Below are 15,560 nucleotides of genomic sequence, written 5' to 3'. Positions count from 1 at the left end.
AGAGTAGGCTGTGTCTCACAGGCAGGTACAATCATACAGTTAATTAAGAGCCTCCCCAGTTAGTGGGGCTAGAGGGAATGTGCCTGGGGAAGGGAAGCCTGAGGGACACACAACACCTGCCCCAGCAGCCTTGGTCTCGTGCTCAAAATGGTTCTGTTGGGGCTCTTTCTCTTCTGCTCCCTCTGCAGAGCAGTGCAGCCTAACTCCCAAATCTGGGGGTTGGATTTTACAGGCAAATCTGGGGGTTGGATTTTACAGGCACTGGGCATTGGTGCAGGCTGCCAAAAAATTAGGCCATGGTAGTATCATGAGTAACATTTCCAGTAGTTTAGGGTGTGGCTTCCATGTCACTTGTTCATCCATAGTCCACTCCAAGGCTCATTATGCTCAGTTCTGGTTTGCTTTCTCCATTTATTATGTGTGACTACTCAGCTGTTGATCCAAGGTGAGGCCATGAGGCTCCTGTGGAACCTGGGATCTAGTTTTCCAGGTTCTGGCATGACTTTGTGTGATGTTCAGTCAGAATTGGTTTGCCAGCCCATCTTTAAGTCATTGTAGGGGTCACTTGTGAAAGTGGTAACTGTAAAATGCATTTAAGGGCGTGGAATGAAGGCAGAACCAGCCCTGAAAAGATGCCAGGTTTCTTGGACTCTCTCCAGTTTCTTCCTCCTTCCCCTAATCTGTAAGGTCCAGGGATGTGGGGTGTGCCTGCTTATCCGTGTTACAGAACCTGCTGCCCAAGCTCTCCGAGGGAGGTCAAATCCAAGGGAGAAGTCTCAGTGGAATGGTGCTCCCTGCTGGATCTTCATTTGTAGCCATAATCCTAAAGGGCTGCATATTAAACATTTAAAGTGAAACAAAGAAGGGTTTGGTGTTTCATAGAAGCCTTATGCATAATGTAATGGCTTCTGGCTGGTGCAGCACAGCTGTAAATCTTGAATTCCTGCCCAGGGCGAGACCTGAGCTTGGAAAGAAACTGAAACACATGCTGCAGCTCAGTACTTAGTATTAAGAACATATCTCTTCCTATAGAAAGGGCTTTCTTCACTGAGATCTGACAACAGAATTAGCTTTGATGTGTATTGGCACCATTGTGCTCTGTGCTGGCAGAAAATCTGCACTGTGAATGTTAAATTGCTTCAGAGCAGCAGCGTGGCCACTTAATTGATCTCCCAGTAAAAGCAATGGTTTAATGTTTGGGCTGACTGTTGACAGGATTTTTTTTTGCTTTGTATGAACTGAACTTTTATCTGGAATCTAAAATATCTGTGGGGGAGTGTGCAGAGTGATCAGTGCACACCCCTTAAACTCTAGAGGCAGCACAAAGCAAGGAGGTAAAACAGAAGAAACCAACACATGCAGAGGGGCCCCACATTTCAGTGTTTTGGGCACTTGCATAAGCAAGGAGAATTTTGACGTTATTTTTTTTTCTTTTTGTCTCTCTCATTCAGCTCTTGGACCTGTCTAGTAGATCTGGAAGGCTTGAACATGAGGCATTTATGGAGACCTGGTGTCAAGGCCTTGCTGAGAATCATCGAGGTGGTTGAAGCTAATTACCCTGAGACCTTGGGCCGGCTCCTCATCCTCAGAGCACCTCGAGTATTCCCAGTGCTCTGGACACTGGTATGTGTGTAATCCAAGGTGTTCCTCAGCTCTCTCAGTTTGTAAAATCACTTGAGATCAAGGCTGTATGTGCAGCAGATGTTGCCATTTGGAAGCATGTCCTTTATATAGGATTCCTGGAGCAGAATAAAAAACACCACCTAAGAACCTGATTACTCCGTTGGTTGATTTGGCTTCTTTGTGGTGTGGACTTTGCATACCCACACTCAGTGGGATCAAAACTGATTCCTTCAAAAGTGACTTGAAAACAATGGAAATGGACTTGAAAAAAATGTGAGGGCCTGATCTGTTCTGTTTTTCCTTGTTTGCAGGTTAGTCCATTCATTGATGACAACACTAGAAAGAAATTCCTTATTTATGCTGGAAATGACTACCAGGGTCCTGGGGGACTGCTGGATTACATCGATAAAGAAATTATCCCAGATTTCCTCGGTGGAGAGTGCATGGTATGAATATAAAGTATTGCATATAGAAACCTTTTTTTTTTTTTTTAATTATTGTTTTTCCTCTCCTCTAAGCAAAGAAGTCTGTAAGCACAGAGTGATTCCTGGTGTAGTTTGGAGGTGGGGGCTGTGGTGTAGGATTCCAGGCTCAGTGCTGTTTTCTGGATCCACTTTAAAAAGAACAGTACAATGCTTCTCTCAGATGAGTATCAAATACCTTTTCAAAACAGCCAAACACAGCTAAAAGCCACAGTCTGTTCCCTGGAAAGTTCAGGCAAACATGGTGGCAGAGCTCTGAGCAAGAGCTGTCACCATCAGCTGATCAGAGTCTGTGTCACCTACAAAACTGATCCCATAAGGAGCCCAAGGAACACGTGGCACATCTGCTAAGAGGGCCCAGCAAACAGCCCAGTCTCCCCACAGAGTATGCAGTTACCCTCAACAAACCAGAAAAGTGGTTTTACTGCAGGATACTGTAATTTCTCAGTCCCTTGTCACGTGCCTTGGTAGATTTTTCCTGCCTGGACCTTAGGTGTCAGTTGGGTCTGGCATTTTAACATCTCGCTGATAATGTAAGGTTTGTTTCACCTGTAATGCTTTTGACAACACAGGCTGGGTGTGTTTCCAATGCCTGTACACTCTCTAGATTATTTTCTGTACCATTCTTGAAAATTCATCTGTGTCAGTTCCAATAGAGTCTCAAACAATAATGAAGTACAGTTAGATGTGTTGGAGCAGAGCATGTGTTTATCTCCAGTGGGCTGGTTTTTGTTGCAGCAGTAGCTTTCAGTGTTATCTAATTTGGAGTTTAAAGCTGGCAAAATCCACTGCTTAAGTAAGCAAAAGTGAATGTTACCAGAAAGCAAATTGCTGCAATACTTCCTGCCAGTTACAGGCAGTGGCAGTCTCTCTCTTCTTCTTTACTTCTGAGTATTTGAACAGAAATGACTTCTCTGAGATCTTTTCAATTCTCTGTTGTAATTCAGTTACTAAACACTTCTATTTCCCCAGACACTTCTGTGGAACCTGTTGTCAACTTCATTGCTACAGGCTTCTTAAAACAGAAGTTTGCTTAGGGAAGTTGTGTAATCACTTCGAGTACTGAGCTGTCAGACAGCTGTAACTTCAAAACTGTTAACTTTCCTGGCTGCAGTGTCCTTTTACCTGCTTGGAAACTTTCTGTATCTCCCCACTATCCATCCTTAAATTTAGCTACCCCTTTTCTTCCAGGTATCTGTAGCTCTGTTTTTCAGACTTAGTTACTATTGCCACTTCCCTCAGGATTCTGAAGTGCCTCCCACCTTTCTTCAGTGTGAGGTGTGTAAATGATAATTACAGCCTTTGCACAGTCCCTTTCTGGGGTTCTGGCTGTTTTGTATGTCCAAGATCTGTTCCCTTGGTGTGCAGTTCTGCAAACGCCTCACCCAGATCATTGTACAAAGAATTACATATGTATCATGTACAAGCTATAAAATTACTTTCAGACTGTTCCCTTCTCCAGAGTATTGCTGAATGTTTGTTTCTGAAGCTGGAAGGCAGAGAACATGATGGGATAATCACAGGAGAGAATTTTTAATTTTTTTTGTGTTTTGTTTTAGTGTGAAGTACCAGAGGGTGGGCTGGTTCCCAAGTCCCTCTACCGGACAGCAGAAGAGCTGGAAAATGAAGACATCAGGCTTTGGACTGAAACAATCTACCAGTCTGCCAGTGTCTTCAAAGGAGCTCCACACGAGGTACAGCTCCAGCTGCCCTTTGCTTGCATTTTCATCTCAGCCCTCTGCTCCAGACTTGTTCTCTTGGCCTGGGAATGGTTTATTGCTTGTTTATTTAGTTCCTGTGCTTCCACCTTCTGGAGTTGGTGCATGGTGATGCACCATGCTTAGTAGCAGAAGTTTTTGATTGTTTCTCCTCTTACTTTATTGCCATTTAGAGGGTATCACTGGTTTTCATTCTATTCACAGCCATATTCTTAGTTAAGCAAGCAAAATTCTCAGAAGTTGCTTGAAAGCTTCTGAAAGTTGTGTGTTAGATTAGATACCCCATTGGGGGGAATTTGTATCTGCAATGCCTTTTTTTGACTATTAAAAAGCCTTTTTAATTGTAAAAACTAAGCCCAGCAACAAAAAAGGCTCTGTTCCTTGTCTTTTTTTTCTGTAGGAGTTTGCCTTTCCTGAGCAAATTGCTGTTGTCTGATGTGTCTTTCCTGTCTCAGGTTCTCATCCAGATCGTGGACGCCTCATCTGTGATCACTTGGGATTTTGACGTGTGCAAGGGCGACATCGTTTTTAACATCTTCCATTCCAAAAGAGCCCCACAACCTCCCAAAAAGGACTCTCTGGGAGCTCACAGTATTACATCTCCTGGTGGGAACAACGTCCAGTTGATAGACAAAGTCTGGCAGCTGGGGCGTGACTACAGCATGGTGGAGTCTCCCCTGATCTGCAAAGAAGGGGAGAGTGTGCAGGTGAGCCAGCCAGAGCCTCTGTGGGGGCAACTGGAGCCCAAAGTGCCTCTTCTTACTCACAGCACTGATGACTGAGTGGTGGCTCAGTGCTGGGCTGCCTGCTTGCCTTTGGCCAGCACTGCAGCTGCTGTTCCAGGCTGCTGCAGGGAGCAGGGAAGGGATTTACCTGGGATCTGCTGGGAGGGCAAGTTGCACCAGTCTGCTCGTGACTGAGATGGATCAGCAAGGAACAGGGGAAGGCCACCTGAAAATGCACATCCAGAAAGTAAAAATCATGCTTTGTGCTGTAATTCTGACAGTTATTGACTGTAGCAAGTATTCTGTGAGGAATATCCCAGTGACTGCTCTCAGTAATAAGAGAAGGCTGGAAATCAAGTCTGAGCTTCTATGTGTTTGCCCTGTAATGGCCAAAACTCCTGAATGGTTTTTTATGCCATTTACAACCTGTTCTTTAATTCCAAATTTGATATAACAGGCAGCATGTTTATAGTCACACACTGCCACTGCTGTTCCTGTTGACTAGAAATGAGTCAAACACCCTCTGAAAAAGCAGCTTGTTAAGCCACCTGGGTGGAAGTGTTAAACTGGAAATAGGGACAGTGACCTCTTGAACTGTGAGGCAGAAGCCTTGACTGCTCTTTTCATAGTCTCAAAAGACAGCTGTGAATGAAAATAAATGCAAAAGTGGATATTATTTTAAAGCAGAACTTGTCCTTTCAGCATGTTAAATGCTAATCCCTCGGCACTGTTGAAAAACTGGAGGAACTGCTGATGTTCTGTCCCAGATTTTGTAAGGATGTTGTGTGGGGAGAGTTTCCCAGCACTGCCATTTGGCGGAAGAGCTGGAATATTGGCATTGGGCAAAAATTCTGGGCATGCAGGCACTTCTTCCAAACTTGGAAAAGAAATGTCAAGCCTCCAAATGTCTGTTAACCAAGTTAATTTTTGGGTTCTGTTGTGTCTGCTTGCAGGGCTCCCATGTGACCAGGTGGCCTGGCTTCTACATTTTACAGTGGAAATTCCACAGCATGCCTGCCTGTGCTACAACCAACCTGCCTCGTGTGGATGATGTGCTGGCATCTCTACAGGTGTCCTCTCACAAATGTAAAGTGATGTACTATACAGAAGTGATAGGATCTGAAGATTTCAGGTATGTCTGGCCAAGGGACAGGTCTGGTCAAACCTTTCTGATTATTTGGATGATCAAGTCAATGTCTGCTTAAATACAATAAATTGTGAGGGTCTTAAAAAGTTGCACTGAGGGCAACTAATATATAAAAGGGGTTAATTAGTTCTCTCCTGGTAATGTCACTGGTCACTTGGCTCTGCTTTGAGAGCTTCTTGGGCTTGGCAGGTTGTTCTGTAGAAGGCACTGCAATTCTAATGCCCGTTGTTGAATTTAATTTTCTGTCAGTGGATAAACTTGACTGAAATTAATGTCTCTTTGAACAGCATCTGGTTTTTTGAAAGGAGTGCAGTGTCTTCATTACTTTATGTGGTGAGGCAGAAAAGCTTTTGAGTATCTGCACCAAAGCTGTTACTTGCTTTTTATTCAGTGTGCAAACAAATACAGTATAGATACTGAGCAGAAATCAAAATGTTTGTGTGTTCTGAAGCTTAAAACTGCTTTCTTCTTTTTTTTTCTGCAGGGGATCTATGACCAGCCTTGAATCAAGCCACAGTGGATTCTCCCAGCTCAGTGCTGCCACCACCTCCTCTAGCCAGTCCCATTCCAGCTCCATGATTTCCAGGTAGTGCCACAACAGCTGAAAAGCAAATGGATGTGATGGCTGGACCCTCGCCCGTGGCAGCTGACTGCAATACAGCATATTCAACTGGCAATTGTGCAAAAAAACCCCACCCCAAAAAGTCTTTTATAGATAGTAAAGTAGCTGTTTGAATTTTACACTTAGTGGTTTTGGTCTTTGTTAGAAACAACAGCTTGTCTCTTAACTTTAACCCTTTTTCCTAACTCAGCCATAAATATTTTTGCAAGTGTGCTTGCACAAATCCTAACTCTGAACACAAGGGCTCTTACTGAAAAGGAAAAACAACCAGTGCATCAGTTAAGAATGATTTTTTTTAACTGTGTAGATGTCAAAAAGCAAAAAAGAAAAACCCTACCAAAAATGCTCAGTAGTGCATTAGATATCAACTGCAAGTCTCCTGTCAGGACATTCCTTGCCATCCTGAGAAATCCCCTGTGATCTTCCAGTGCTGCAAACTGTTCTCCCATTGCCACTACTGATGTCCAAGACAAAGAACAGCAGTTGCTGGGTACTTGACTTTGTGAGTCCATTTTTTTCAAAGCATGCCCACAGAGCTGTGGCCAGGCTGTAACACTGAATATACCTTTTGTATGAGCACATTTCTGGGGAATCTGAGCTCTGGGTCTTGCTGGGTTAAAGCAACTTGTTCTTTCCTTGGATTTGTGTGTGGAGCACTGTGGAGAGAGAGGCAGAGAGCAGGCTCTCCCTCACTGTGTCATGCTGGGCTCATCCAGAGCTGCTCTAAGCTTTTGTTCCCAGCTCTGTGCTGGATAGAGCTTCACTCTTCTTCCTTTGTGAATTCCAAGCAAATGGGTTTTACTGGGATTCTCTTCTTGTCAGGAATTTTTGCAGAGCTTTGGCTTGCTGCTTAAACCAGTCTGAAGGAAGTGTGGCTTCCATCCTTCCTGAGCACTTCTCCCTCCCTGAGGCCTCCCGTCCTTCCCTGTGCCTGGCAGAAATGGAGCACCTCAGTTCTGGTCAGCCTTCATGTGGGCAGGGAGCACAGGGATCTTTCTTCTCAGTGATACCTGAGAAGATGCTCTAAGGATTTTCTCCATTTTCACTACTGCCACTGCCAGAGGTGATCTGCCTTTTGGGATTCTGTCCCTGTTTGCCAGGCCCAGGTTAGACCTTGCTGAACTCTGTCCAGGTGTTCTTCCCTCTTGAGCTCTCTATGCACAGCAAAAGGCTTCAAAGACTGAACTGTCAGACAAATACAGGCCACTAGCAGTGGAGCAAAGAGGATTTTTGTCTGAAATGCACTAGGATTTGTACAGTTAGACCCTTGATCTTTCCTTACCCTTGATAGACCTAAATTGTCCATGCAGGCACAAGGAGCTTCTGTGCTGGCTGCAGCCCCTGCTAGGAAGTGGGATGGGCTGTGGCTCAGGTAAGTGGTGGAGGATCTTACAGAGATGTTGCACTTGGAAAGCAGAACTCACTCGAGATTCTGGATCCCCTGCCTGAGGAAAGCTGGTTCTGATCTCAGCGTGAAGCTTTTTGATGCCTGCAGAGCTCTGGAGAGGCAGGTGCCAGACCCCTGAGAGCAGCTCTGCTGCAGCCCCGTTCTGGCTGTGGCACGTGGCAGAGCTGATGAGAAATTTTAGTAACAGAGGTGCTCAGAGATCAGCCTCCTTAAACTGCACCAAGCTGATCTGTTCTGGAGCTCTTTTAGGACTCAGAAGCTGAAGATGGAGGTTAGGCTGTTACTTGGGCTGCCAGAGTGACACAGGTCACTGCTTTGGTGTCACACAGCTCCCACCCAGTGTCTGCACAGCTCTCACCCAGTGTCTGCACAGCAGCCTGCACAGACTGTGCCTCCGGGGCTGCTTCCAGGAGCTCTGCCCGAATTCCTGGCACCAGGAACCAGAATTCCCAGCACAGGGAGTGCAGCTGGAGCACAGTCAGGTTCACCTGCTGGCACTCATGACATTTCTTCCCATTCACCAGGTGTAAGGGCTGAAGGTGGTCCCTTTCTTTCTCTCTCTGTCTCTCTCAGATGGCGATTTTGCTGACAACTAAAGAATCTGCTCCATTCAACACTCCACATCTGTCCAGGTGTCTGGCTTTGTAGACCTTTTTGAGTTGCAGTCCCTTTTCACGTCTGAAGATCTGTATTTTTGTTTTTCACTTGAGCTGGCTCAAAAGTGGCACTTTGAGTTTTTCCTGCTGTTGATCTTAACACACCTTTTAGAGCTCAAAGCACATGACAGCACAAACAGCCGGGGAGATAAAATTCCAGAAAAACAATAGCTAATCTTCCTGTAAGCAAAGTGCTGTGGCAATATGACTTGATCACTGCAGTCTAAATCATTTCCCATACCCTGGTCTTTCTTTGTGTGATGCTGCTCTTCCTCCTCTCAGCCAGTGACTCTTCTGTTGGCACCTTTCCTGTTAACAGTGTCCTTCACTTCCCTGTCCCTCCTCATGAACTGCATATCAAAATCTGTACATGTTTTGTATACATAATACCTCATTCTTGGTAATAAAATACAGATAGTCTTTAAAAGATTTTTTTATTGTTATCAATAAATGTGAACTGTTTGGAAAAAAAAAAAAAAAAAGAGGCAGTGTCTTTATTTCATTCATGTGCTGCAAAGCTTCCAGGTTCTTTTACATGCTGGATTCAGGTCTGCCAGTGCTGGGTGAGGGAGGGGCTCCTGGGCTGCCCCCACCACTGCCACCTCAGTCAGGAGGCTGAGACAGTCACACTCAGGAAATGATGGGTTTTAATTAGTAGAATTAGACTAAGCTTCAGCTATTTTAAAAACAGAAGCCAATAAACGTCAAACTGTGGGTTTTCTAACTCCTGGAGCTGGAGCAGAGGCTACATCATGTTTATGGTCAGTCTTCCAAATTCGTTCCAAGCTGTGAGGTTTCTCTAGATGAGAATCTTTACCCGTGGTGGTGGAGGTCTGTCAGCAGGACCAGATGGCTGCCTGACCTACTTCAAGCTTTCACATGTGGTCAATATTTCTATGCCAGCACATAACAATGGGCCAGCTCTCTGCTGCTCAGGACCTTGCTGTGTGCAGCAGTCCTTGAGAAGGTGCTGTGCAAGAAGGTGGCTTTGCTGGTCTGCTGGGCTGTGCCTGGAGACCTGAGGGAGCTGCCCTTGTGGTCAGTGCCCCTCTCTGAAATGGCAATTAAATAAACCCTAGCCTCAGCCCCTGCTTGAGCTGGGCAGGTGATAACAGTGCAGGCCAGGGCTGCACCAAACAGCTCCTCTGGGAGAGGTGTCAGTCTGGTTGAAGTGTGTGATCTGGGTTTGTTTGTTCGTTTTTAATGTGGATTTTTATGAGACAAAGCAAAAGTCCTGGAAGAAACTGCACCTGGGTTTTTTTTCCTCACCAGCATCCCCTCCCTCCCCACAAAGCTGAGAGCTCCCTGTTCTTCAGGTGTCTCCATTTGCAAACCTGGGCTTGCCAGGGAGCCTGTAAATGCCAGTGGAGGATCCTGAGCTGCCATTCCCGAGTCTCTCCCGCTGGAGCAGGAGCTGCCCCAGCACCCAGCCCCTGCAGGAGCAGCCAGAGCTGTTCGCTCTTCACCCCTTCACAGGCTGAGCTGATTCCGGGCTCGGTGTGTGCAGGCAAGCTAAAATGGTGATGGAAGGAAGAGTTCTGTGAGCTCCCGGGCAGCGCAGGATGCACAGAGTAGGGTCCCTCGGTGCCCTCCCCTCCGTGCCAGCCCCATCCTGCATCCCCAGCGCCCTCCCACAGCTCCGGGGGGCTGCGAGGCCGGCACAGCATCCCTGGGAGCTGCTCCCCGGGGTGGGGGCTGCTTAATGCCGGCGGGAGAGAAATCCTTGGGCAGAAGCGTTAGGTTTTGGCTGGCTCTCCACACTCATCAGCAGCCAGCTCGATTATTCAGGCGCAAAAAAAAAAAAAAAAAAAAAAAAAAAAAAAAAAAAAATCGCCATCTCCTGGGGGTTTTCTTGGAAGGGTAGGAAGGCACTTATTTTGCTAATTCATGCTGGTGTAAGGGTTTGGATGCTGAGAAATAAAAGGTTGGGGTTTGGCAACTTGTCTTATTCCCTTCCCTGCGAGCACTGCTGAGCTCCTCCCACTTGGTGCCATCAGCCAAGGTCCCCTGTGGTCCCCTGGCAGCCACAGGCCAAGGGGAGCAGGGAGAGGACCCTGGATTTGGGGCCCTTTCCCCTGGGCACAGGAGGGGAACCAGGGGCTGAGACAGAGCTGGGCCTCCCCCAGCCCTCCTCCTGGCCTAACAAACCCACAAATAAATAAATCTCAAATTTTTCTTGGTGCTGGTGAAGCCTTCCCTTGTGCCGTGGGGTGACCTGGGGCAGATCTCCCGGGATGGGCAACCTGAGGCAAGTCCTGGATCCCAACATCCCTCAGGTGGGACTTGGAACTGTGGTGACCCCAGGACTGCCCCACTCCTGGGGACTCTGCTTTGAACTGTTTGCAAAGAAAAGGGGAAATGAAGGAGAGGAAGGAGGAGGGGGAGGAGAAGGAGAAACGAGGAGGGAGAGGAGAAGGAGAAAGGAGGAGAAGGGGAAGAAAAAGGGAAAGAAAAAAAGGAGAAAGGAGTTAATGTCGCACACCCTGCAATAAAAATGCGCAGAGCGGCCCCAGGCCCCAGCTATGCCCCCAGCCCCTGGTTTGCACACTCCCATTTCTCCTAAGGGCATTTTGTGGAGGAAACTTCCAGCTGGGTGTTGAAGAGCAAGTGCAGGGGGGTCCCTGTGTGACCCCCCCAGTCTGGGCTGTGCTGGGGCAGACCCAGAGCCCAGCCCAGCATCGGGGCTGGATCCTCTCTGTGCGGTCAGTGGCTCACCCGGCTGCCACCCCACAGACCCCCATGGGGGTTCCCAGCCCTGGGGGGAACAGGGTGCGGCCAGGGCGGTGCTGAGCCCGTCCAGGGGGATGTCCCAGCTCTGCAGGCAGCCCCTGTGCCCCCAAAGCCACCGTCTGTCTCCTCCGGTACCGTGGGGCACCCACGGGGGACACCGGGCACGAACCCACCCACCCGAGCCCGGCGAGTGGGACTGAGGGTAAAGGGCTGGGCGAGATTCCCGAGGGGAATCGGGGCCGTGCCGGTGCCCCTGCCACAGGGCAGGGACACGGGTGGCAGCGGCACGGCACAAACCCCACTAGATGGTGCCAGCAGCCCGCGCACGGCCGCGGGCACTCCTGCCGTGGGGACACTGTCCCCTCTGTCCCTGCTGCCACCGGGGTCACCTCCCTGCTCCGAGGGAGGGACACTGTCCCCTCTGTCCCTGCTGCCACCGGGGACACCTCCCTGCTCCGAGGGAGGGACACTGTCCCCACTGTCCCTGCTGCCAGGGGGGACACTGTCTCTCGTACCAAGGGGGGACACTGTCCCTTGTGCCAGGGGCTCGCCGTGAAGCTGGGGCTGCAGCACTGGTCAATACTGGGAGCCACAAACAGGGCAGGGGACCCCCGGTGTGACACCTGGGGACCCCCGGTGTGGCACCCAGCCCCCCCAGCAAGGACAGCACACTGCTCATGGAGCAGCCACTCCAGCCCCAGGGGTGGCAGGGCTGGGACACCCCCAGCCCCTCTCCCTGTGCCCTGCACATCCCAGAGGAGGCTCCACTGACCTCCAGGCACCATCCTGGCTGTGGGTTTGCCCTCGCACTGCTGAGAATCTTCCTGAACAGTCAGCATCTCCTAAGAGTCCTGAGAAAGTTAATCACCACTGGAGAAAACTCTGGAGGATCTGCTGGGAGAAACACTGTAGAAGTGGAAAAATTATCCTGCTTATTTCCTGGCTCCAGTATGGATTGGCCCAGCAGCTGCAGTTTGGGCTGTATCCAAACATTGAATTTTAATTATGAGCAGGATTTCACCAGGGACAGAGAGATGAGAAGAGGAACAGGCGAGTGAAAAAGATGGAAACTGAAAAATGCAAGTTCTCCCCCCCAAAAAGCCTTGAAGCTCTTTTTTGAAGCCTTTGTTTGGCAAAACAAGATTTATCTCAAGCATTTTTGCCTTTGCATAGTTATTTATTACAATAATATTTATTGTGATAACATACTGCCTCTTCTTGGAGGTGCTGACAGTGGCAAAGGGGCGGGAGGACCCTCAGGTCCAAAATGTGTGTGGCAGAGCAGGGAGGGCAGGACCTGCTCCTGTCCCCATGGCTGGCACTGGCACTGCCAGGCCCCAGGGGCTTTTGCAGCCCTGGGGAGCGATGGGCAGGTCAGTGCATCCCTCCTGGGAGCTTCTGCCATGCCCTCCAGCCTGGAGAGGCCACACAGCTCCAGCTGCTCCGGCCACATCCCACCAGACCTGCCCCATGCGCAGGACAGGGGCTGTGCTTGCTCCAGGGATTTCCCTGAAATCCCTCACCAGGCTCTGATGGAGGTCCCCCCACAGCTCCCAGAGACCTCCTCCCATCCCAGCTGGTGCCAGTGGAGCATTGCCAGGCTCACACCCCCTGGCTGTGTGTGCAGGCCCTGCCTGGCTCCTTATCTGCTGTTATCACCTGTCCCATTAACAGAGGGCATCCGCCCTCTCTCCACCCCTAGAGTCACAAGAGATAAAGAACAATATCTCCCAACCAGCTTCAACAGATGAAAACAGAATACACATTTTTGGTTACATTTTCAACCCAAGACACAGACCCATCCCACCCTGGGACCAGCAGGGCACTGGTGTGAGGGCAAACAGGCCAGACTGGCCCAGCCACCCCTCCTGGCACTGTCCTGCAGGGCTTGGCAGCCACATCTCCAGGCCCTTCCCCTGGGGCACATGGAGCAGTGACACCAATCTGTGCACATGCCCCAAACCCCACAGAACCCTCTGCCATCCCCCCATGGGACATGGTGCTGCTGGGGAGAGGTGGGGAGGGATCCCAGAGCATTCCACTGGATCCCAGTGAACACCAGCAGTGCTGGGGCTTTGCCTGCTAAAGCAGAAGGACAAACCTGTTCTGGCTCAAGGGCTGTGATGCTGTTCCAGGTTTGTTTTCCTTCACCCTCTGAGGTTGCCGTGGCTGGGGGCAGAGAGGAGCCTGTGGGAGGGAGTCAGAGCTGTGGGTCTGGAATGGGATCACTGGGAATGGTGCTGGGCTCCTCCTGGGGGAGCAGGGCTGTGCCATGGGGGCCAGGGATGGACTGTAGGGACCTGCACAGAGCCTGGCACAGGCCCCGCTGTGGAGCTGCTGGATAACGAGGAGAGGATGAGTGTTAATTAATGAGGGAGAGTGGGAATGAGGCAGGTCAGGGGGAAAGGCACAGCACCTGGTTCTTGGAGAGCTGCTGGAGTTTTGTGGTGTTGGGGAGCTGGTGGTGCCTGCAGCCACCCCCGGGCCGTGGAGAGGGGTCAGGAGACTCCATCACCCCCTCCTCCAGCCCTGCCCCAACAGCAGCACTAACCCACCCCCGAGCATGGACTGCCTGGGTGAGAAACCCACCCAAGGAGCCTGTTTGGGATGAAGAGAAAGGCAGTGGGGGCCGGGGGTGACATGTGGCACACAAACACCAACCCCCCCCAGGAGGGCCAGGGGAGCGGGGGCATCCCGAGGCAGGCAGGGCTGGATGGGGATGGAGCAGGCAGCGCCTCGGGGCTCTGAGTCAGGCCGGGAATGTCACAAGCTGCCGGCTCGTGCAGTGCCCCTGAGAGCCCCCACGGCAGCCCGGAGATGCTGCCGGGTCAGTGATCCCTGGGAGAGGCTGAGAGAAAACTGCTGGCGAGGACCTGCAGAGCCCAAACCCAGCAGAGCAGGGGGAAAAGCTGCTGCCTTCCTCCCCTTTGTCCAGGGAGGACAAAGTCACACATTTCAGCAGTCTGTGCTCTGCACCTCCATGGGACTTGCTTCCAAAAGAATTTTCAGCTTGGAGCTGAGGACAGAAGGACGCTGGAGCTGAACCAGGCTGCAGCAGGGCTGATCGGGGTAAATTCAACCCCTTGAAAATGTGAGTGCTTTTCCTGCCCTGCTTTATAAGGAATTTTGCAGGGTGTTAGTGCTTTCTGAAGTGCAGGTTCCCAGGGGCTCAGGCAGTGAGGTCCCATGGACCAGCATCCCTCCTTGGGCAAGACCATCCCATCCCAGGCAGAGCATCCCAGCCCAGCCCTGCACCCAGGCTGCTTCCCTGTGCTGCCTGGGGGAACAGCCATGTCTTCAAACATGAGCTCTGCAGAGCTCCTGTATCTGCCCCATGGATAAAAATACATTTATAGGGGGAAAACTGAGGGAGTGGGCTTTAGGATGGAGCAGGCAGTAGCGAAGAGTGGCTGGAAGCTGGGAGGACAGGAGCAGGGAGGACATCCCGACCTTAGCAGGGTGCCTTGCCCTGCCTTTGCTCAGTGCTGGCCCCGTGGCTTTGCTGTCACAGTTTTATTCTGCAAACCCTGTGCACAAACACCCTGATGTGTGTGCAAACCCCTCACTCAGAGGTGAGCACAGCCCCTTCACCCCAGCCTGCCTGGAGGCAGGAGCAGGCGCCAGCCCTTGCCCGAGGCTCTCCCTGCACCCACGCCTGGCACCAGGGCACACATTCTGTGCCATCTGGAGCGTGACACGGCGGCAGCAAATCCAGTTGATGAGCCAGAGGATTGCCAAACACATCTGGCTGTGTCAGGTCACCCCGCACCGCTGGCGCTGTCACACGGATCCGGGACAAAGCCTCGCCTTTGTTTGCTGCTGCTCGGGCATCTCCAGCGTCCTGGGCACCGGGGGGGCAGCTCGGGAGCATGAGCTCACCCTAGGCTCGGTTTGTCTCCATGCTAAACCCTTCCTGGAGATGTCAGCTGCCAGAACGTGTCATTTCTGCTTCACGGCGCTGCCTCAGCGCCGCACGGATGTGACAGAGTGACAAACAGCAGCAGCCTTGAAGGATCGGCTCTGCAGGGAGGGTTCTTTAAAACAAACGTGAGCTGGGCTGGGCTGAGCCGCTGTGACTCTGCAGGGCTGCCGTGGTGGTGGGGCTCACCTGCTGTGAGCCTTCCTGACACAGCCTCGGTCACTGGGACCTGCTCCCGAGTCCAAAAGCAAGGCTGGGGCTGCCACAGCTCGGAGTCAGACCCGGCAGTCAAGGGGGGATCCTGCCCTGCCTCCCTCCCGGGCTGCTCCCTGCTCCCCTCCACATCCCGGGATGCTCCCTGCCCTCCTCCACATCCCTGGATGCTCCCTGCCCCTCTCCACATCCCGGGATGCTCCCTGCCCTGCTCCACATCCCGGCCTGTTCCCTGCTCCCCTCCCGGCTCCAGTGACTCACAGCTCATCGCCCTGGGGAACAGGATGATGCTGGAAGGAGCTGGGTTGCTCCTCTCC

The 15,560-nt window shown here is 50.9% G+C and overlaps 1 protein-coding gene across 1 annotated transcript in view; it reads left to right on the top strand.

Annotated features, from left to right (window-relative positions):
- The window catches only part of SEC14L1 (SEC14 like lipid binding 1), a 39,026-nt gene extending 32,590 nt beyond the window's left edge, over positions 1–6,436 (top strand). Inside the window, exons 11-16 of the mRNA XM_063409050.1 lie at positions 1,452–1,623; positions 1,935–2,069; positions 3,665–3,799; positions 4,279–4,530; positions 5,502–5,680; positions 6,180–6,436. Of these exons, the coding sequence (XP_063265120.1) occupies positions 1,452–1,623; positions 1,935–2,069; positions 3,665–3,799; positions 4,279–4,530; positions 5,502–5,680; positions 6,180–6,285 (979 nt within the window). The 3' untranslated portion in view covers positions 6,286–6,436. The remainder of the gene's footprint in view (positions 1–1,451; positions 1,624–1,934; positions 2,070–3,664; positions 3,800–4,278; positions 4,531–5,501; positions 5,681–6,179) is intronic.
- The last annotated feature ends 9,124 nt before the right edge of the window (positions 6,437–15,560 follow it).

The sequence above is a fragment of the Prinia subflava genome, chromosome 12 (assembly GCF_021018805.1).
Source record: "Prinia subflava isolate CZ2003 ecotype Zambia chromosome 12, Cam_Psub_1.2, whole genome shotgun sequence".
Lineage (NCBI taxonomy): Eukaryota > Metazoa > Chordata > Aves > Passeriformes > Cisticolidae > Prinia > Prinia subflava.
This window is presented reverse-complemented; position numbering and strand designations above follow the sequence as displayed.